Raw genomic sequence first — 22701 nt, forward strand, 5'->3', positions numbered from 1 at the left:
CACATGCAAGTGCAGAAGAAAGTCTTTAACATTGTCCCAATTACCCTTAGGTACAGTGGCAGTGGATGTGGATTAGAGATGTAATGGCCTTAAAAGTGCAGGTGACCATCCTCACTGACCACACGAACTGTGACGGAGGACTCATCTGTCCTGGTGGTTGCATATGTGTGCCTTTTTAAAAAGGTTATCAGACTAACTAAATAACTAATAAAACAACTAATCAAATACTGTGATAAATGTGCGGACTACTGGGGATAAAAAGGCGAGAAAGAAGAAACAGTTCTCCTGTGCATCCTTTCACGTTATCCAGGTATATGTTAAGCTTAACACTGCATGTACTCCCACTCATTTAAGCTCATATACTAGCTAAGAGTTATTTTTATTAGTTGTTATTCCAATTTCTAAGCTGCAGGATTCCAAAAATCTGAGGATTTATTATAGTTTTTATAGTCAGTGATATTAATGGAGGTCAATGATTGCCTTTTTTGTCTGCTTTATTTCTGATTTTTTTTCCAAATGAAAACAAGAAGTTGTAAATGAAATGTCTTTAAATGTTTTATTACTGAAGGACAAACTGAAGCATGGAGAGAGCATAACAGGAAGAACACGTGTGTGTTTACAAGTAAAATAATGACTTTATTGATACCACAGCCCTGAGTCATCACACTGCATTCATGTCTTGTGGGAAAAATCATTATTTCACAGTTGAAAGCTACAAGGAGGGGAATTTCATCGGACCCATGAAGGTGCCATGATTGTAGTTTTTCTGGACTCTTTGTCCAAAACTGACCTGAAATCTGATTCTCAGAGCATATCAGTTCCCACAAGAAGTGAATGTAGCACTGTTGTAACCAATCACAGAGAGGAAGAGGACACAGCAGAAACATGACCAATCAGTAGGTGTTTCACTTTTATAGGGTGGAGCCTAGTTGATGATTTTGTGGTAGGGGTTGAGGGGGAGGGAGGAGGTGAAAGCTCTGATGTCGGTGATGAGCGTGGTGTCCTGAAGAGATGGCGACTCGGTCGGCACAAATGTCAGCTCGCTCACTTCACCGTAGGCCGAGGACGAGTTAGCAGAATCTGGGCTGCAGGTGGCGCTCTGATCACCTTCCTCCACACCAAAGCCAACCACCTGAGTGCAGACAGGAAAAAGAAAGAAAATAAAGAGTGTGACTTTAACGACTCAACTTTACTGAAACAGCTCGTTCCTTACAAACGCAGCTCAGAGAGAAATACTGCTTCCTGTTTACTCACGTGCACACTGAGCTTCCTGCTGCTGTTGTTTCTGTGCTCCAGGAACCAGGAGACCAGCTCCTGTTGGGTGAACGTCTTCAGAACCTCGATCTGCAACGCAAACCACAGTCGGTCATCAACTGGGACCAGGACCAGCAACACAGCCTCTCAGCATCAAATTCCCAGGACAAACTCGCAATAGATCCATCCATCCATTTTCTTTACCACTTATTCAGTTCAGAGTTTCAGGGAAGGAGGCGCCCATCCCAGCTGTAAGAGTGAGTGGTCGGTAGGCCATTCACCAGCACTGGCACGATCACTGGCTGGTTTGGTTAAACCTGAGCCTGTAGAACGTGCTGAGAGAAAACTTCATAGCATGACTTCTGGTAAGATTCACATTCATCCATCTCAACTTAGCTGGGATAGGCTCCACCTCCACTGCAACTCTGAATTACATAAACAGAAAAGAGACTAGGTGGATGGATGGGTGGACGTTGGTAAAGTAACATGCAGATGCAGAAACATGAGCGTCACCTCCTTGTTGAGCCGGTCAAAGACGTACTGCTGCGTGACCACCTCGAACCAGTTGCGGTCCACCTCCTCCCCCAGGTGTGCGTCCTCACACTCCTTCAGCTTGATGAGCGCCGTCACCTGAGTCCCAAAGGCCTCGTCGCTCAGACCCAACAGACGCTCACCGAAACTCACCAGGAACTCCTCGATCTTTGCCTCAACGAACTCGGAGCTGTGAGGAGGACGAAAAGAAGCTTTAAACTGGCTCACCTGAAAACCTCAGCTAAATTCACACAGGTATCCTCACCTGAATTTTGTGGCTTGAGTTTCCACAGTGACGGAGAATCCAAGCACACCCGACGTGTTCCTGCAGGTGGGGTACACCTGGTACCTGGAAGTCAGGAAGTCAGAAGTCAGCAAGTTAAAAACTCAGCAATGATGTGGGGAGTTCTGCGTTTTAGCGCCCCCTGCTGTTTCTTTCAATGTAAAAGCAGCTCACACTCCAGTCTCTGTGACACAGATATGAACACGTGATCGTTTGTTATTAAAGGTTTCTGATTTCATTCAGCTGACGTTAAGGTGGGATCTCCTTTCCTGTTGGCTCAGGGTGGAGTTGTTCACTGATGGAGGTTCTCATTATCAGCGATTGTGTTGCTATGGAAACCTGTTTCAGGAAACCTGCTTTATCAACATGATGATGCTGTGGTTTGAATCAGTGTGACAGTTAACCGGAAGAACACTCACCCCAGCGTCTCCTTCGTCCTCAGGAAGTCGAAGCAGGGCTCCTCCATGTGCATCTGTGAACACACACACATAAACTTCAAACAGGAAGCTGTAACGAGTTCATTTCCTGTAGTTTCAGTCAGAATATGTACCACTGAACAGGTGTTAGCTTGATAAAATGAATGTGTATGAGGCGTGATCTAAAAGCTTCATCACATCACCCAGATTTAAAAACCCCACTTGCTTAAACCTGGATGATCTTTCCTTGAAGGCGGTCTCCTCTGAACCTTTTAAATATCTTCCTGTTAGTCCTGTGCTGACTGCCCCTTCCTTGCTCTGTGAACGTGTTTGAGGTCAAATCACAGGGTGAGTGGTCAGAGCAGGTGCACAGGGAGACGACCTTAGAGGGGTGATCGTCCATCTTTACATCGGCTACAGGTTCTTATGGGCGGAGTCACAGAACTTTGTGAACCTGAACGATCTGGATTTATTCAGTTTGCTTCTAAATGTTAAACTTGTGTTCAGTGTTTGAGGCGACACTCACCACCATCAGCTCCATGAGAGCGTGCTCTCTGAGCTTCTTCAGCCCGGACTGCAACACACACACACACACACACACAGAATTAGAGCCCAGCAGGAAGCAGCTGGTTGTGATTGAAGGTGATACCATCAGGAGACCGCTGCTGGCTTCATGCCCCAAATTAAAATAGAGGATGCTATAAAGCAACTCGTGGCGCTGTGATGTCCCCGATACTCGCACTAAGGCATTTTACTGAAATAGAAACCACAAAAATATAAAAAATAGAATTATATCTGTTGTCTTGAGCTCTTCTATCAAAACCAGGATGAACATCATGAAATTTACAGTTTTGTTCATTCTGGACGAGCTTGAGAGTGCCCCCTATTGGACAAAGCGGGAATCAGCAGTTCTGTGGTGTTGTGTTTTTTGTTTTTTTACCTGGTAGTAGACGGTGACCTCAGAGTTGGCGTCTCCTTTGTTGAGAGATTTCACTTTGCAGAGATGATGTTTCAGCGGCAGCTCCACCACCCGGAACAGCACGGGGACGTCTGCAGGCAGCGGCTGGAACTGCAGCTTCCTGCACACAGGTTGGTGTGACATCAGAGCAGAAAGCTGAACTCTTCCCTGAATCTGTAAAACCTTGCTGACGTCATTTAGAGGACTGAAGATGTCTCTGTGAACTAATGAACAGCAGCAGATACTCACTCAGTGAAGTAGCGCAGAAACTCTTTGGACTCCTGTGGGAGGAAATGACACCATCAGTGAGATCAGACCTTCAACCTGAACTAAATATTCTTCTACTTGATTCTGATCTGCACATCGGTGGCGTTTCAACACACCTCAATCTTTGTAACCTGTTGCAGTTGAAGACACAATCAGGACTTAGAGAAGCAGAGATTCTAGAGTTTATAAAAATTAAACTTCCTAGAGAAAACAGCATTTTCTGTACTTCCTGTTTCTTCTTCTTGTATAGCAGTGCCGCTGTGGAGGTTTTATCTGTTTTCATGCATATTGTTAAGGAGGAACTCTGTCCCAGGATACACGCTGACAGACTTTACCTTTAACCTAAGCTCTGTGTGCATGTGTGTCTATCTGAACCATGTTTATGCATACATGTGAGGACCAACAGCCCTTTTGAGGACAAAATGCCCTTCCCCATGAGTTTGAAGGCATTTTTGAGACTCCACATGTGGTTTTAGTGTCAGAGTTACAGTTAGGTTATGGTTAAATTTAGGTTTAGGCTGAGTCATTCATTGTTCATGGTTAGGGTAAGCGGCTAGGGAAAGTATTATGTCAATTAGATGTCCTCACTATATGAAAACAAGTCTGTGTGTGTGTGTGTGTGTGTGTGTGTGTGTGTGTGTGTGTGTGTCTCACCGCACTAGTGAAGTTTCCCTGCACCAGCCCCTCAGCATAAAGCTCCGCCTTCAGCCCTCTGACGAAGGTCATGAGGTCGTCAACAGTGAGACCTTTTGAAACTGCGCAATACTTCTGGATGACAGACCAGCGGCAGTGCTCGAGGATCAGCAGACGGATGTCTCTGCAGAGGAAACACCACACTGATCACATCCACCTACAGCTCCGCTTTAGACGGAGTCTCTCTCCTCAGAGGAAATGCTCAGTTTGGGAGCCGATACTGATCAAACCCTCAGAAATACAGAGGAAATACACACAGTTACAGCAAGACTGCAGACACAACACCCCGAGGCTTTCATTATTATATCTGGAGACTTTAATCATGCCACACTGGATTCTACTCTGGCTGCTTTTCACCAGTTTGTGAATTGTCCCACACGGAGCAACAGGACAATTGACCTACTGTATGCCAATGTGAGAGATGCATACAGAGCCACCCCCCTCCCCCCACTAGGGAAGTCAGACCACAACCTGGTTTACCTACAGCCACAATACACACACCTCATCCAAAGGCAGCCTGTCACAACACACTCCATCAGGAGATGGACCCCAGAAAAGGAGGATGCTCTGAGAGACTGCTATGACACCACAGACTGGGATGTGCTTCTGAGCCCACATGGTGAGGACATAGAGGGGGCGACACACTGCCTGACAGACTACCTCAACTTTTGTGTGGACACGGTCACCCCTGCTAAGACGGTACGGTGTTATCCTAATAACAAACCGTGGGTAAAACAGGAAGTCAAGGCTGTCCTCAACAGGAAGAAGAAGGCTTTCAGGAGCAAAGTGAAGGAGGAGATGAAAGCAGCACAGTGGGAGGTGAAAAGCTACAGCATGCCCAGGACCCACTACAGTTCGCATACAAGGCAGATGTCGGAGTGGAGGATGCCATCCTGTACCTCCAACGTAGAGCCCACTCACACCTGGATGGGGGAAAAGGCACGGTCAGGATCCTGTTTCTTGACTTTTCCAGTGCCTTTAATACCATCCGGCCCTGTCTGCTTCAGGAAAAACTAAACAGGATGCAGGTGGAGACCCCTGCTTGGTCGCTTGGATCTCCGACTACTTCATTGACAGACCACAGTAAGTCAGGTTGAAGGACATCACGTCTGACACTGTGGTCAGCAGCACAGGAGCACCACAGGGAACTGTGCTGTCCCCTCTTCTCTTCACCCTGTACACCTCTGACTTCTACTATAACTCTGAATTATGCCATATTCAGAAGTTTGCAGACGACACAGCCATCATGGGTGTATCTAGGATGATCAGGAAGAGGAGTACAGAAGTCCGGTGAGGAACTTTGTTACATGGAGTCACGCAAACCACCTGCAACTCAACACCTCGAAGACCAAGGAACTGGTTGTGGACTTTGGGAGGTCCAGAGCAGGTTCACTGCCGGTTCAGATAGAGGGAGAGGAGGTGGAGGTGGTCAACACGTACAAGTACCTCGCGCTGTGGGTGGACAACAAACTGGACTGGTCATGCAACACAGAGCACCTGTATAAAAAAGCCCAAAGCCGACTGTACTTCCTCAGGAGGCTGAGGTCTTTTAATATCTGCAGGAAGCTCCTGAGGATGTTTTACCAGTCGGCGGCTGCTGGAGTACTTTTCTATGCTGTGGTGTGCTGGGGGAGCAGCACATAAAGAAGGACTCATCCAGGCTGGAAAAACTAATCAGGAAGGCTGGCTCTGTGGTCGGCATGAAGCTGGACACTCTGGTGACAGTGGAAGAGAAAAGGACACTAAAAAAACTGCTGGACATTATGGACAATGCTGAGCATCCTCTGCACACAGCCATAAACAACCAGAGGAGTCTGTTCAGTGACAGGTTGCTTCTCCCAAAGACAAGAACCAACAGACTTAAAAACTCCTTTGTCCCACACGCCATCAAACTGTTTAACTCCTCTCTGGAGGGCAGAGGGAGGGGAAACAGGAGGACAAAGGAGGGGGGAACAACTAAGCTGTAGTGCCTTTTCACTGTGCAATACTTTTTGTTAATAACCAAATGTAAAGTTCTATCTTATCTTATCTTCTTAAATGTACGAGCCCACATACTGACATCAGTGAGCATGCTCTGACTGAGCACGGGGCAGAGAACATGAACACAGCTTGATGGAAATCACTGGGAATCGTTTATTTGATTGAAAAGTTTCTGATTAGCTTATTAAAATGTGACACGATTTACTGTTAAAACAGAACAGAACTGGTTCAGGAGCAGCTGTGCCTCAGAAGGTCATCCACTAATCACTGGTTCAACCCCTGGCTCCTCTAGATACTGAACTCAAAAGGCCTGTGTGGACGTACTTGCCCAGCCTGTCCGGCTTGATGAGGATATTGAAGTAGGTCTTCTTCAGCTGCTCTGAGAACATGGTGAAGACGCTCGGCTCGGTGCTGAAGTCTGCCAGCTGATCCACGATCAGCTGCAGCAGGAGCTGGAAGGAAAACAAAGCAGCTGAAATGATGTTTAACACTCCGACTCACAGATATCAAACCAACTTCATTACTGTGTGCTTTCATCTTTAACTAACAGATACCCTCACAGTCAAGCAACATCGAACTACTCTCAGCAAAATTCAAACCTTCACAACAAAAAAAGCTGATGAGACCTGCATAGAGCACTCACCCATGTGTTTTGTAGAGACTTTTATCTTTTGGAGATTATTTTTTCTCTGTGTTATTGTAGGTCTCTATACTACAATATAGAACGTGTTGAGGCAACTGTTGTTGTGATTAGGCGCTGTATAAATAAAATTGAGTTGAATTATCAGAGAGACCGGCACTCACAGTTCCTGAAGTTTGTGAGAATTCAGTGACACAAAGACGGTGGGATTTTATTTTATGGGGCAACCCTTCAGTAGTTTATCACATGTGACTGGTAATGATTGAAGTTTAAGTTAATTTAGAAAAAGCTTTAGTATAAATGCCTAAATAAGTACCTGCTCATCTGCAGGACACTTCCTGCAATCTTTGGTTTTCAGAATAAAGAAGATAAAAGCAGAGACGGAGACTGTCAGAGCTGCAAGTGCTGACTCTGCAGGTTCATGCAGAGCAGGAATAACCTTCATACCAAAATGTGTGTGTCTGAGTGTCTGTGTGTGTCCTCACAGGCAGTTTGTGGTTGAAGCCTTTCAGCCGGATCATCAGTCCGTGCTCTCCGGCCACCAGTTTGTACTCCAGCTGAGCCACGTCGGCCTCGTAGGCCGGCTCTGCCAGGTTATGAGCCAGGATGTTCACGAAGAGGTCGAAGAGAACCAGGCTGAGGAGGAGGAGAAGAGAGAGAGTTACCTTCATCATTGTGATCATCTCAGAATGTGAATGAACTGCTAGCTTAATATCTGAATTCTTTACGTGTCCGTTTGAACTACGTCAGACCGAGCGCAACTCACACTCTGAGCTGTGATCGCCACGCTCTGCTCACCTCTCTGTTCATAACTCAGTGACTGCATCGACAGATTTAGAGACTTTAGCGAGGCTCAGCCCACTCTCCATCTGTGCCGCTCAAATTTAACAAATGCTGAATATGTAGCACACAAAGTTATGTTTGTGTCAGTCATTGTTTCCAGGTAACACTGTGCTGCACTGCAGGTGGATCTAATATGTTCGGGTGTGTGGGTGGCTCTTACTTCTCTGGGCTCTTCTGGATCATCGGGGAGATCAGGTGGAAGCGAATGTAGGCTGAAATAAAAACACATCAGTGATTATTTATCCAAACAGATTCTGATACAGCTGACTGTTTCAATGACATCAAGTGTCCACAAGATGCAGCTGTTCCACCTGCCTGTCCTGATAAAATTGAGCTTTAATGCCTGAGCAGTTTTCAGGTGGATAGTTTAAACTGGTCTGTCTGATTAAACCAGTATAGATCTTATTTATGGTTTAAACTTGGACTGAAACACTGACTGAAAGTTTTTACTCTGCAGGTCGTCATCTTTGTGCTCAGTGCCTGAAGATGCTGCAGACTCAGCAGAGGTCAGACTAGCACATTACCTCCTCTAACTCTGCCGCACTCGCTCACTGTCAGACACAGACTGTAAATAAAGGTGGAAGCATTTCCTTAAACAGCAACCCTTTCTAATGTCCAGGAGGGGGCGACTCCTCTGGTTGTAAAAAGAAGTCTGTCTGGACAGAAGTCTATAAGGAAGTGACCCTCCTACTCAGCTGCCTCTGAGCTCAGGAAAGTCTGTCCTGATAAGTTTCTGGTGTTAGGTCTAAATCACTAAAACACAAACTTCATTTTGGTCCCGTTAGAGTCGCAAAAGACCAGGCAGCAGGAGAGGATTTAGGGCGGGCCTAAACAGTGATGGCTTTTTTGTCTTACATGAAGGTAAACGTAAGATTATTTGGTTCTGAATTGTTGGTTGGTCCAAACTTTGGTTTCCCTTTTCTGGTTCAGCTCCATCAGCAGACCTGGCCGGCCAAGCTCACCTTTGGGGATCTTGAACTTGTTGTCCTTCTTGTACCAGAGACAGCCGCGCTCGCTGTTCACAATCCTCACAGGATACTCTGTGTCTGGACAGTCTGACGTTTTCAAGGTGAAATCCGTTGCTGCAGAAGCGACAAAAAACCCAGAAGATCGAGTTTATTGGTTGTCAGTAATGATGCTGTGATGACTGAAACACTGAAACGTACTGATGTACAGCTTTACACCGTGACTTCTGTCACAGTGTGATGTTACAGGATGTAGAAATTGGGGTTTTTTGTTATTTAAATTCTTAAATCCTGACTGATTTCAGATGTAAACTTCTCCAAAGGCTGGAAACTTGTTCCCAGCTTTGCTGTAGGAGTCTGAGATGCACATCTGAACTTTTCAGCCTTCAGCTGATCCTAAATCAGCTTGACGTGGACTCAGCCTGAGCTGCTCTTCATCATCTGAAGCTGCCAAATGCGTTCACACTGACCGATGAATTTGTTCTCAGCAGGCAGGTGGAGTTCAGGGTTGAGTTCGAAGTCTCCGGCCCAGCGCTCAGCCCACTCCTCTGGGATATCTGACGAGACAAAACAAACACACCCACATTTAGCGACAAACAGGAAGCAGTCACAGGGTCAGACTGTCACCGCTGAGGACCCCCTGAAACTTTAAACTCTGCGCTAACTTCACACTACTTAATTCCGATTGGCTTGTCCGGTCACTTCCTGTTTTGTCACCTTGTGAAGAGTTTGCAGTAATGGCAATGAAGAAGACATTTGTGAACAAAGAAGCAGGTTTAACAGCAGATTTCTTCAGTCATCTTTATTATGATGAAGAAACAGGAGTGCTGCAGTTTGCATGTTCCTCCTCTCACAGCCCAAACACAAGCATGTTTGGTTGTAAGTCAGCTGTACATGAAAACATGAACAGCTGACTTGCATTTAGTCTAAATTACACTGGATCTGGCTTTTTTAAAATTTTGAACTATCAGGCTGCTGTACGTTTATTATTATTATTATCATTATTATTGAAAGCAGACATTTTAAATTTGAGACATTTACACAAACAGGTAGGACTCAAAGTTGCCTTCACAGCTTTACTCTGTTTCAAAGCAGACATTTACTCCATAAATCATTTAAAATCGTACGTATCAGTAATGTCGACAGAACAAATTTTGCAGCTTCATGCACACAAACGTTTGTTGTTATTTTGTTCAACTGTTTGCTAAAAAACGAAACTAAACAGTCATTTTACCTCAGACCTCCACGTTCTCAAAGGTGAAGTTTGATGTTACTATAGTAGCGTATAAAAATGGTCTGTGTGAGTTAAGTGATGAAAATAATAAGCGCTTCATGCCCTCCCACGACGACGACCTCCCCCTGCCTCAGGGTTAGGGTTAGCTTTTAGCTACGCGCTCCTTGGTGCAGACTAACAGAGTAACTGTGCTGTGGTTAAAGCGTCATACCCTCCATGCTGTAGCAGGTACCGAACCATTTCTCTTTGAGGAGGCAGCAGCCTTGGTTTTCCGGCGACAGCAACAGCAGATTCGCTCTGTCGGGTTTCAGCAGGGACAGAGCGGCGTTGATCACCTGACAACACAAACAGTTCACTGAGAGCGTAAACTCTGCACAGGACAGATTACTGCACTGATTCTGGATCAAGATCCGGATCACAGTGATGCTCACCTGGGGGTCGTACTCGAACATGAGCTGGTCTCCAGTCAGGAAGTCCTGTTTGGGAAACAGCTGCATGTTCTCGCAGATGTTCTCCACAAACTCGATGGGATCCGTCTGCCCAACACAATTGGAAGTGAGCGTTTCACAGAGAAAGACAGTGAAGAGTGAAGCTCATCATGAGGAGTTACACAACGCTTGGCTTTATCGTTTCTGTCCTACTCTGTCTCTGCTGTCCCTGATGAAGCGCCTTCTCCTCCTCTGAGTGTCTACCTTCAGCCTCTGCTCTCCTCCCTGAGCTCACATCACTTCAGCCTGACTGTGTGTCTGTGGTGCAATACCTCTACCTGTTCCTGGTAGTGGAACTCGTTGGCTTCAATCTTCTGAATTTCCTCATAGATCCTGAAAGATAAAGAAAGCAGAAAGAGGATTTCATTCAGACAAAGAAAAAGAAATAAAAGCAGATAAAATAAAATAATCTCAGAGCTCGGTGACTTCGTCCCAGATTAATGCTTAAAAAGATTTTTTTCCTGGATGTCATTTTTCACGAAGTTTGATGACATCATAGCTTCCTCAACAAGTGTCTGGCTCCTCCCACCAGAAGTGCCATGTCCCCTCATCACATAACATCTGACTTCAGTGTGTGATAAGAACTCTGCCCTTCACTGAAGTTCTGTTTAAGCATCTTTTACAGAAGAAAATTAACAATAAATCGATCCAATTACGGTGCTCTTCATTACAGATGGGATTTTCTGATTGGATGTGGTACTGCACAGTCTGCAGTACCACACTAAAACTAACATGTCTGTTAGTGTTAGTTTATCTAATGAGTGTTAGTTAGTGTTAGTTTGATTAAAGCAATTCCACAGTTTTATTCTCAGACTTCAAAATAATCCTTCCTTATGTTAAACTGGGTCTAGCTCTGCGGTTCATCCTGTCTGAAAAGTGATGCTTTAGCTCCTCCCACTCCAATACAACTTTCTTCTGATTGGACAGCTTCTAAAAGCCTGCAGAGGGGCTGGAGCTTGTTAGCACAACCCACTCATCTGGCCAGTGTGAAAGTTCTAAAAAACAAACTGTGAACCTGAACCTCCTCAGATCCATCTGAACACGCCAGAGTCTTAACCTGCAGCAGAAACCTCTGCTGTGCTCTGTAGATCTTGTGCCGTGTCTGAAAGAAATCTGTGACACGGTGATGTCAGTTCACCGAAGTAACGAGCAATCTGAGCTGCTGGCTCACAGAGACTACTGCACATACACTGACCTCATTATTACTACGGTTTAATATGAACATCCAGCACTGCAACAGCAGATATAAAGGAGCAAAACATGTATGATGCCTGTATAGTGTATCGGAATGTGAGCATGTGCAGCTGAGTCTCTAAACTCTAAATAGACAACTTAGGTTAAGTGATGTGTAGAAGAAAGATCTCCTGTCCAGTGTGGGTGTGGTTTTCAGTGAGAGGATGCTTCTTCCTTACTAAATGCTGCAGCAACATGCCGCACGAGGACGAGGGAACAGTAAGTTCAGACTATCAGACGCTCATGGATCATTGCATGGATCATCTCAGCATGCTGCTCACAATGATACAGAAACTTACATGGAGATAAAGAGAAACGACACAAACATGTTTGTAGATTTAAAGATGAGTGACGGTGGACGCAGAGAGGAAGGTGTGCGGTGGCGTGATCATACATAAATACAATGTCAACAACAACACACCTGATTTTCAACAGAAGAATGGTGTGATCGAGACATCTGCTGAACTCTCACTTTTCAACCAAACGTGACAGATTTTAGCTTCTACGTCTGAGCCAATCAGATGTCAATTAGAGCTCTAATCAACAGGAAGCTGCTCAGAGGGAAAACAGGAAGTCACAGCTGAAATTGGGCTAAATTCACACCTTTGGAACAGCTCGCAAAGATGACTTATAGTCTTTCAACAACAACATAAATCCTAAATAGATTTGTTTTTAAATGATGACGACCAGATTTGACCTAGAAAACATCGTCTATGGACATCTGCAGCTGAGATGGGAATTAGGTTTTTAAGCCTGACCTCTGCTGGGGGCCCAGAGTCTGCAGCATCTTCAGATACTGGAACACAAAGTGGACGACCTGCAGAGAGAACAGCATCACGGTGAGGCCTCAAACCACAGCTTTTACATCAGCAAACACATTTGTGTGTGTGTGTGAGCATGTACTCATATCTTTGTGGCAACCAAAAATTAGAAGTTTAATACCTTTTAAGTTTTTTAAGTTTGAAGGCATTTTTGAGACTCAAAATGTGGTTTTAGTGTCAGGGTTACAGTTAGGTTATGGTTATGGTTAGGGTAAGGGTCTAAGGAAAGCAAGATATGAAAACCCAACATGTATGTATGTATATGTGTGTGTTTGTGTGTGTGTACCTGGTAGAAGTTCTGGTAGCCCTGATCAGTGAGAGTGATGGAGATGGAGAAGATGGAGTAGGTGGTGTTCTGGTCAAAACCGGTCTCACTATTTCCTCCAAACAGAGCCAGAGCCCAGCATCTACACACACACACACACACACACACACACACACACTTATAAACACAGAACACACACACAGGGCAGTGCCTTCCTTTGTTCACACGTCTGTTTTCATGACTCACTTCTTCCTGAGCAGCGACAGGATGCTGCCGGTCCCTTCATGTCCGATGAGCCAGGAGATGTAATGAAGAGGCTTCACTCTGACACAGGAACACAAACAAACGTGTTCACACACTCAGCTGTGAACATTTCACCTGACCGAGCCTCATGCCACACACACACACAAACATCAGACCGGACGTTCAACACTACAAACTTTGTGTGACGGCGGTCTGCGATGATGTGAGGATAAAGCATTTAAGAGTTCAGTGATGTCAAAACGAGTGAGTGGTCATCATGTTTTCCGCAACACGCCAAGTATTTCCTGATTGAGAACACGTCTGAATTGGTCCATTTCCTCATTCACAAGGAAAACTTGATTCATTCAGGAGAGTAAACAGCTTCAAACTGAGGATTAGTCATACTGATGGTGACTATGATGTTAGACTACAGCCACGTGCACTAGCCAGGCTGCGCGTTACGATCAAAATGGTGATCAGTGATTGCTGTGCAATGAAATCTGAGTGCGAGCTGACTGAGACTCCTGCTCTTTAACTTGTGATACATCCCAGCCGGCTGCGCTGAACAGTCGAGGGTTAAAGGTCAGAAAGTGACTCACCTGTAATGCTTCCCCTGTGGCGGGACGGCCCAGCTGATGGTCAGAGCATGAACTTTCCTCACAGGCACCACTGCAACACACAAGCAGTCTTCATCAATCCCAATTTCTCACTGAAACATCATTACCATCAGAGTTTCAGGATGTCTCCATGGAAACAATGTGGGAGGAAACCGAATGGCTTCACTTCCTGGAACTCTGCTGTCAGATGATGGAAGACTGGCCAGTCAGAGAGGGGAAGTGTTATCTAAATGTTACAGTCTTATTGGCCCGAGAGATTGACATTAGTGATTACAGGTTGATTCTGATAAACTGTATTGATCAGGCAGTGGGTCTCCTCCTGACTGTGAGGTGTTTAGATTTAGATTCAGATTTCTGCCTCTCTCAGCTTTACTAAGCTTTATGCTGAGTCACAGGTGATAAACCAGGTGCTACAGCAGGGACAGGAAACACACCTGGAAGCAGCAGGTGCTCATGCTCCATATTCATAACCAAAGGATTGCTGCTAATAATAACAACAACATGACATAATAATCAACAATCAGTATGAGTCACCTCTGTAGAGTTTGTTAAAGGCCGGCGTATCAAACGGCTGCTGCAAGTGAGAGAAGTCAGGTCGAGGTTCATCGCTGGAAACAAACACAGGTACGTTGACGTAATTTCCATTACTGATCCATCTGATCAGCACTCTGTCCACTAATCAATATCAATAAATATCAAACCTCTTCACTTTAAACAGATCAGGTAAGAAGCTGATCAACAGGTTTAACTGATGAAAGAACTCATCATTTATTCATTTAAAGATTCTGATGATCACTGTTTATTAATTCTACACCGAACAAAGTTCAGGGTTTCTACGGCAACACGTGATTGGATGCAGACATGTGACATCACTTTAATGTGTGTGTGTGTGTCTTACTTGTTGGGCACCCTGATGAAGATTTCCCTCACCCACTCCTCCAGCGTGTCCAGAGTCTCTGAAGAACACAAACACTGTGATCCAGCTGTTACAGAGCTCGTTTCTATCCGCAGTTCCAGTTTACAGCTGAACTTAACTCTATGAATAAACAGCGTTCAGTCCTGTCTGCTGGCACTTTAGGAATAAACAGGTGCAAGGCTGAACTCAGCTCATCAGCAGGACAAGTCCTGCCCACAGACTCGGAGTGAAAACACGTGACAGACCGGCATGGCGGCGGTTCTATTGTTACCTTTGGACTGAACAGTGAGCGTCATGTACTGAGCTGAGTAATATCTCCTCCAGAAGTCCCTGAGCCGCTCGTAGGTGTTGATCTGCTTCTCTCGGGGCTCGTGCTTTAATGTCTGAGCGTTACCTGCCGGAAACAAAACGACACCTGTTAAACAAAAATCTGTCCACAACCAACAAGTGTTGCAGGTCTGCCTGGGCAGGAAACACAATGCAGCAGGTGCAGCGAAAGAACTGAAAACAGACCTTGCAGATTACAGGCTATGAGCCCAAGCCCACTGATTTAGACATCTGTTAAATACGTGTTACTGCACCTTCATGAAAAGTTCCCTGTTACTGAGCCCTGATCAGACTGAACGATCAAACAAAGCCAGTGGAGTCTGTGTGTGTGTGTGTGTGTGTGTGTGTGTGTGTGTGTGTGTGTGTGCGCGTGCGTGCGTGCGTGTTCTCACCCCAGCAGAACTTGCTCATCGGGTGTCCCGGTTTGGCCAGACTCCCAAACAGCATCTCCTTCCGGTGGGAGTCGGACGGCCTTGCTAGCTGAAACTCTGAGTATCAGAGGACAAGAAGTGACATCACAGAGGGAGATGTAAAGAGAGGGAGGAGAAGACCACGAGAGGGCGCCGTAATGTATGGCAGATTTTAATATTTAAACATGTTTGGACTCACCGCTGTCGACGGCCTCCACCTCTCTGTCGACGGCGTCCTCGATCATCAGAGGACAGATGAAGAACTGAGCCCACCTGAAACGCAGACAGCACATCAGAGCCACAGCTGGTGTGTCAGCTGAGACTGAGAAAGGCAGCAATATGTGTAGTTTAAATATTGTGTCCAACAGTTTGTCTGGTAGGAGAGCTCAGTGTGTTATAGGACAGTTTAAGCTCATGACACTAATGAGCAACCAGGCGGCCGGAGTGTAACAGTTAAGCTGCTTTTCCTCCTTTTTGTAAACGGCGACCCTCTCCATTTGAAATGTTAACATTTGTCCCTGAATGTTAAGGAAATGTCTGCCAAGCAGAGGACATGGGAAACAAATAACCTGACGACACTGCAAAAAATGATTTTCAAGAATGTAAAAAACCTTGATTACGGACTTTTTTCTTATTTTTTGTCTAAAAAGAAAACATATTCTTAACAAGCAAGTTTTGCACAAGAACATTAAGCTCAATCTAGAAAAATATCTCTAGCATTTCCTCAATAAGATATTTCAGCTCATTTTCAGCTTTATTTACAAGTTACAGGGTACACTGCAAACACAGCTGCCAATGGGGAAAGCAAATGTTGCTCCTTAAAATTAGCAAATGAATCTAACTTTACTCTTTAAATAAGAAAAATAATCTTATTCTGGAAGAACGAGACAACTTTTCAATTTAAGAACTGTATTTGACGGCTGAGAGCCTGGATTCGAGTCTGACCCACGGCCTTTTGCCACATGTCTTCCCCTCTCTCTCTCCCTCTGCTTTCCTGTCGATTCTTCACTGTCCTTATCAATAAAGGCCAAAAATAAAATATTTACAAAAAGGTTTTTAAAAAAATGCTTTTTTGTTTATATGAAAATCTAAATTAAGGTGTAAAATCTTAGAGTAAGCAAATAATTCTTGAAAACAGCTTGATCGAGAAAGCATAACGCTCATTTTAGGTAAAGTGGTATTTTCCTTCCTCGTAAAAAGGATTCATTTGCTAGTTTTAAGGATTCTAGCCAAGCAACCGCTGCTGGCAGATTTTTCTTCTCAAAACAACACAATTTTGTCAGATTTAAGCGTATTTGGCTTATTTCAAATAGAGCTGTTTTTGGCAGTGTACACACAGAGACAGCGGAATGTGGGAACTTTGTAACAGTTTCTGATATTTCTGAACCACAAATTTATGTCGGGAAACAGTGGGTATAACAGCCTCTCCATCCTCCAGATCGCTCGTGTCCTCAGCCGTCCGTCTGTCCGCTGCTCTAAAAACAGCCTCAGGACAATGTTACCTCACAGCGTCTGCAGTGAACAGCTGACCTCCCATCAGAGGTCCAGATGGCCCAAAGAGCTTCTGTCAGCTCGCAGCGAGGGCGCTGCCTTCACACGCCTGAAAGCTCACAGCAGATCCCGCGAACAGCAGGTAACAGGAAACCCGAGGTGCTCACCTGTCGAGCGCGTCTCTGAAATGCTTCCTCTGCACATCGAACTGGAAGATGGTCCGCTCGCAGTCTGTGGAGGCGTTGTCACTGCCGCCGTGCTTCTTGAGGAAGGCGTCAAAGCCGTTCTCCGCCGGGTATTTCTCACTGCCCATGAACACCACTGAGGGGGAGAAGGAAGAAGCACAGAGCGGTCAGAGCATGTATCTGCTGGCCAATCACAAGTTGCCAGCAGCTCGCAATCCTGGGTTTAAACTACGTAATCATCTGTAGGTCCAGCAGGTTAACGTGTTAACGTTCAGATGTTTGAAGCTCCTCACGGTGACGTCTGGATTATTTCAGGCTGCTGGTGAAAGCAGCTACGTGGGAAATACCACTCAAAAAGTCAGTGCCGCATCACCACGCGTCAGAACAACCTGTAAGAGTCAGACTGTGCTGATTTGTGCACCCAGATGTTCCCTTTGTAGCAGGAAGTCTTTAACTTTTTAAAAATTTCTCAAAGGGAAAATCTTTTTTTTATAGTGAAGACTTCCTGATGAGCTTTTGGAGGCTCGGATCAAAGCCACACAGGCTGAACTGACCACGTTTACAGCTTCTTTTTCCAGCAGTACTCATACAAGTGAAAAAAGCATGTTTCTAATATTTTGGCAGCATTTTAATATTAAAGTTTCTCCAGTGATTTCAGTAAGTTTGCATTTGCATTTTAGCATCTGTAATAAAGTCTCTTTGTGCTGCATCATCAGGATTATCCTGAGGCGGGGTTTAGTGTCGCTGTTTAAGGGACAGCTGGAGCTGCACGATTCAACAATGAAAGCACGTGGAGGAAAGTGAGGACTTTGCGATCCCTTCTGAAAACATGGATGTGTAATTTGATTCCAGCTGTTGGCTGGACTCCTCCTTGTCCCATTGGCTGTGAGGGCCAACGCAGCTGTATTCATGCGAGTGAGGCGAGGTGTACGATTGCTTCGTGTTTGGTGTGAGTGCACCGTGAGAGTGGGTAGATTTGGGTGGGTAGGTTTGACGCTGGAAAAAGACACCTGATGATGACTGTTCATTGACTTTCACGTCACATCACATCTCATTAATAAAGCTTTATTCTAATTAAAACCATGGGTGATCGTTTGTAAGACAAGCTCAGGTGATGTTTGCGATGACGTTCACACTCACTGTGCTCCAGGAAGTGTGCGAGGCCGGGCAGCTCATCAGGGTCACTGAAACTCCCCACACCAATGCACAGAGCTGCTGCAGCCTGAAAACACATAAGGGTCACTGCCGGTGGATCTGTCACAGAGAGCTGACGTAGTTAAACTGTTTTTGTTCAGAGACACTCGGAGGAAGAGGATGAGCCTTCATCACCCATCCTCCACACACCCACCTGCTTCTCAGAGCTCTTCTTCTTCTTCACTGGGTTCTCCTCTTCCAGCTCTTCAAAGTCGCTGTCCTGCTCTTCCTCTGCTCTGTCCCCTTCTTCCTCCTCTGAGCCCTCACCTGAGTCCCCTTCATCTTCTTCCCCACCCTCCTCCTCTTCCTGCTCTTCCTCCTGCTCTGCCGACTCTCCGTCGCTTCCCTCCCCGTCGGCCCCACTGAAGTCGGAAATGAGGAGTGCTCGGAGGCCGTTGCTCAGCTCGATGTATCTGCAGGAGAGCAGAGGAGTTCATACAGTGAACACTCAAGTAACGTCACACCTGGATCTCAGGTAACAACTTTAAACACTGACGTTCCTGTCAGAGAGGCGTCAGACTAAACTGAGAGGAACAAACCTGAAAGAAATGCAGAAACGAACACTAATTTTCTGAAATGAAAAATAAAATGAACCTTCAGGAGGACCTTACACAAATAACAGCCTGGGAGGGGGGGGGGGGGGGGGGGGGGGGTCAGAACAAAGTATTTTTAACAGTTCACTGGCTGGAACACTTTTGTTTCAACCAATCACAGGTACGAGTTCACTTGTGAAGCAAACTCCTGAAAGGGAGGTCTGTGGGGTTAAACTGTCAGTTGGACTCAGCAGTTTTCTGGTTGCATTTGAACTCTCATCATGGGTTGAATACATGCTTGTGTCACTCACCTGTATCTCTTTGGGTCACTGGGTGATTTGACGATCTCTGGGTCTCCCTGGTCGTCTACAGTGGCTCCCTCCTCCCCGTCTCCAGCCACCTGAGCCCTGGCGCCCTCTGGGGGCGGAGGCTCACCTTGGTCTGGCGCAGATGCTGGACTGGCAGCACCAGCACCACTCATCGACTTGCTGGTCTGAGGCATTTTGGAGAGTCCTCTGCAGTGAGACACACACATTAACAAATTATCAATGAGTAATTCACTGGAAATAAATGTATCACCACTGACTATGATAATCGGTATAAACTGGTCACTTTTCTTTAGGACAGCGTGGGAGAAACATGAATCCAGACTGTGCAGATTTTATTTAATCATGGATGTTATTGGAATCACTTCATACATAAAACTAAACTCCTAATTTACAGAAAGAATCAGCATCAAGTAGCCAATAATAAAATACTATATACAGATTAAATGAATGCCGAATTGAAGAACAACGCCTCCTACTTTGAAAAGTACCTCGGGTTTTATTTCAGCAAGTAAGGGTTTTCGGTAAAAGGTAAATATCAGATTTTATGAGGGAATTTTGGTGACTCGGCATCGTCTCTCGCGAGAACAACGTTGAACGTTAACAAGGATTTAAATTGAGCGGAAGCTCATGTGAAATCCAGTTTATTTAACTGCTAGCTTCCCCGTTAAGAAACTAACGGAGGCGCTAACTGGTTGACCGATGCAGCAAACTTCATATAACCGCCGACGGCGTTTCCACAAACACACCGAGCTCCGTGAGCTTCAGGTGGAGGCTCCGCCGGCTCGTTTCACAGCTATTAAATTCAACATACTTTAATCCCAGCGGTTAGCGGACTGCTAGCTACTCCAGATACTCGGAAGTAGCGTCAGCCAGCCGCCCCCGGCTGGGCAGGTGGAGGCTGTGTGTCCGTCAGCTGGGAGCAGCTTCACCTGGACTCCAACATACGGACGATAGGAGCCGTTTTTACCTGCCAGGGGGAATAAAACACTCACCTTCGTCTTTGAAGCCGCCGAAGTTTAAGAGAAGTAGCCCGGTACTACCCAGCTGGTCAAAACAAGGCCTCTGATTGGCTGAGGTCACGTTAATCACAGAAGACTGGCCATCTGATTGGTTGCCACTAATCGAGCTGTAAAGCTTGTGCGAGAAACATGCTGGGGAGGGGGGCACCGGTAGTAATATAATAATTAATAAATTATAGATGCCTCCTGTTTGTCACAGTCTCGGTTATTGTTGTCATTAAAATAAAGAAACGTTTGTTTTCTTAACTAAAAAGTTGCATCGTTTAGGCTGATTGTATTTTGATTTGATTTGATTTTTTAACCCTGCGAAAATCCAGTTAAGCTGTTACAGCAGCCAAAACAATAATGCAGATCAGGGGCGATTCTAGGATCAGAGCTTTGGGGGTGCTGAGCACCCAGAGAGCTGCCCATCCAGGCAAGGTAAACTTTTCTCATCACAATGAGACTTCTTCCCCGTCTCTGTCAGTCCCTGCATCCCTAAATGCCTCCAGTTGTCCCGAGTTCTCTCTGACTGCCTCCTTGGTGCATTTAAACCCCTGTTCCTCCCTGTCCTCATCGTCTGTTGTCTTCATCTCCATTATCAGTCATCATAATTTTACCCTCTCTGTGCAAGTCTGCAAATTTCTTTATTAAATCACAAGTTTCTTAAATTCATCAAGTCTCTCTGTGCCTGGGTCCTCGTCACAAAACATGACATCACTGTTTTGTACATTTTAACACAATTTAATCCCCACATTTTTGAAAGAATAGCAAAACACTTTTTTGAAAAGTCTGTAACAAAACCATCAAATCTGATCAAGGTTATTAAAATGCTGCCAAAGAAGAATGGATTGGAATTAAAAAAAAAAAAATACATATCCTAACCTTAATTACTGGGGAAAAATGATAAATGATGCTCATAGTGAGTAAAAAGTAAACTGTGTGCATTTTTTGGACAGAGATTCACTTCTAAAGTGTATGTATAATACAATACAGATACATAAAAAATACACTCCAAAAATAGAAGAGTCCTTGAAATATACAAAATATTATTAGAAAATGGAGACACTTGGCCTTTGGTACAATGTATACAATGTATGAAAATATCTTTACTGCAGATACTACTATGGCTCTGCAGATTTTTTCTTTTCTTTTAACCTATGTCGCCTCACCTTGAGGTTGGTAAATCTGTCTATCACATTTTGGTGGTCAAGTCTCTCACGCATCTCTTTCTCAACTGACATCACAGCCAGGTGCTGGAGTCTGCTTTGACCCATGGTCCTTTTCAGCCAGGTATGGAGCTGACTCAAGACACTAAAAGACCTTTCACAGCTACAGCTGCTAACTGGGTTTGTTAGGGCAACCTGAATAACAGTTTTCAGTTTGGGGAAGATCTGATTATCCAGAAGATTGTACAATGTTAATCTACAATCTTGAATGGCACCAGCCTCATTCTTGAGCTTTATAAAGTCTTTGGCAACCGTGACTTCCTCTGACTGAAGCTCAATATGGTAATGCAGTGCCAGGGCTGACAACCCAGTTTGTTTTGCAGATTCTGTATAGCAGCTTTAATATAGGGAGAACACAACTTCCAGATTGTATGAGTTGTTTGTATTAGTTGTTTGTCTTTCTTTTTCTTTGCCAGTTTAATAGTTACTGTTTTGCCTGTTAGTACTCCCTGTCTGTTTTCTTACCTGGTACTTCCTGATCTCGTACTTTGTCCTCATGTTCCCCTCTTTTCTCTCTCCCTCTTTGGACTGACAATCTGTACACACACACACACACACACACACACACACACACACACACACACAACAGGAGTTATAAGGTTAATGGGCATCCAGTCAGTTAGCTAGTTAGTACCTTGGGTTCAATATCGGCACATGCACATATGGCAAAATAAGCAGTTTCTCTCATTACATTTCAAACAGGACAGTGGTAACAACAGCAGGCTACGGACAATGTTAAGTTTTAGATTTTAAATAGGCTGTATACATTTCAATGAGATCAACAGGGCAGTCAAATATCGCTAATTTTACTACAGAGCAAACATCGTCGGAAAACACGTTTTCAACTAGGGCTGCCACAAACGATTATTTTGATAGTCGACTAGTCACCGATTATTTTTGCAATTAGTCGACTAATCAGATCATGCATCCATTGGATGTACAGCGTACAGCTTATTGCACCAGCATGCATCTGCTCTCATATAACTATCATTAGCTTACAGCTTTAAGTGTTTAAGGTATGTGCTAACTAAAAATAAAGACAAGATGATACTTTATTAAAGTTGAATGAAATTTGCAGATTGTTTCGGTGAAGTTTAATAAACTCATTGTTATCTAAAATATAACGGGACACCGGAGTATATTCTGGAGCATCTCACACTTCTGATAATCAGCTGTGTGCTTGACATTTATTCAGCTGTGTAAAAACTATAACTTTAATCTCAGCCTAACTGATTTACTCAGGAACAAATAAAATACTAAAAAAAGCCAAACAATAACATTTTTAAGTTATCTAAGTGACTTATATATGTTTAACCTGAGTAGCGAAAGACTGCAGTGGGTTTGAAAACGATTTGCCA

At 44.7% G+C, this 22701-nt stretch overlaps 1 protein-coding gene across 1 annotated transcript; it reads right to left on the bottom strand.

Moving 5' to 3' along the window:
* Nucleotides 1–524: 524 nt before the first annotated feature.
* Nucleotides 525–20190, bottom strand: nrd1b (nardilysin b (N-arginine dibasic convertase)). The gene is made up of 31 exons (XM_006790306.3): nucleotides 20109–20190; nucleotides 19099–19302; nucleotides 18409–18667; nucleotides 18201–18282; nucleotides 17043–17196; nucleotides 15584–15657; nucleotides 15367–15462; nucleotides 14919–15041; nucleotides 14630–14687; nucleotides 14266–14339; nucleotides 13714–13783; nucleotides 13118–13195; nucleotides 12893–13013; nucleotides 12544–12602; nucleotides 10831–10885; nucleotides 10496–10600; nucleotides 10276–10399; nucleotides 9301–9387; nucleotides 8828–8947; nucleotides 8026–8077; nucleotides 7508–7658; nucleotides 6707–6834; nucleotides 4364–4526; nucleotides 3692–3723; nucleotides 3425–3563; nucleotides 3011–3058; nucleotides 2488–2540; nucleotides 2051–2134; nucleotides 1768–1975; nucleotides 1255–1344; nucleotides 525–1132 (listed from the first exon to the last, which is right to left on the bottom strand). The coding sequence occupies exons 2-31, from the start codon at nucleotides 19287–19289 to the stop codon at nucleotides 926–928; spliced, it is 3285 nt and encodes a 1094-aa protein (XP_006790369.2). The 5' UTR covers nucleotides 19290–19302; nucleotides 20109–20190; the 3' UTR covers nucleotides 525–925.
* Nucleotides 20191–22701: the final 2511 nt, after the last annotated feature.

The sequence above is a fragment of the Neolamprologus brichardi genome, chromosome 23 (genome assembly GCF_056152115.1).
Source record: "Neolamprologus brichardi isolate AB-2024 chromosome 23, ASM5615211v1, whole genome shotgun sequence".
Lineage (NCBI taxonomy): Eukaryota > Metazoa > Chordata > Actinopteri > Cichliformes > Cichlidae > Neolamprologus > Neolamprologus brichardi.

Excerpts from the sequence above, each read along its gene's own strand:
- nrd1b (XM_006790306.3), bottom strand. The coding sequence starts at position 19,289 with ATGCCTCAGACCAGCAAGTCGATGAGTGGTGCTGGTGCTGCCAGTCCA. Across the intron at positions 10,601-10,830 it reads AGTTCCACTACCAGGAACAG|ACGGATCCCATCGAGTTTGT; the intron begins GTAGAGGTATTG and ends TGTGTTGGGCAG. Across the intron at positions 1,133-1,254 it reads GCAGGAAGCTCAGTGTGCAC|GTGGTTGGCTTTGGTGTGGA; the intron begins GTGAGTAAACAG and ends GTCTGCACTCAG.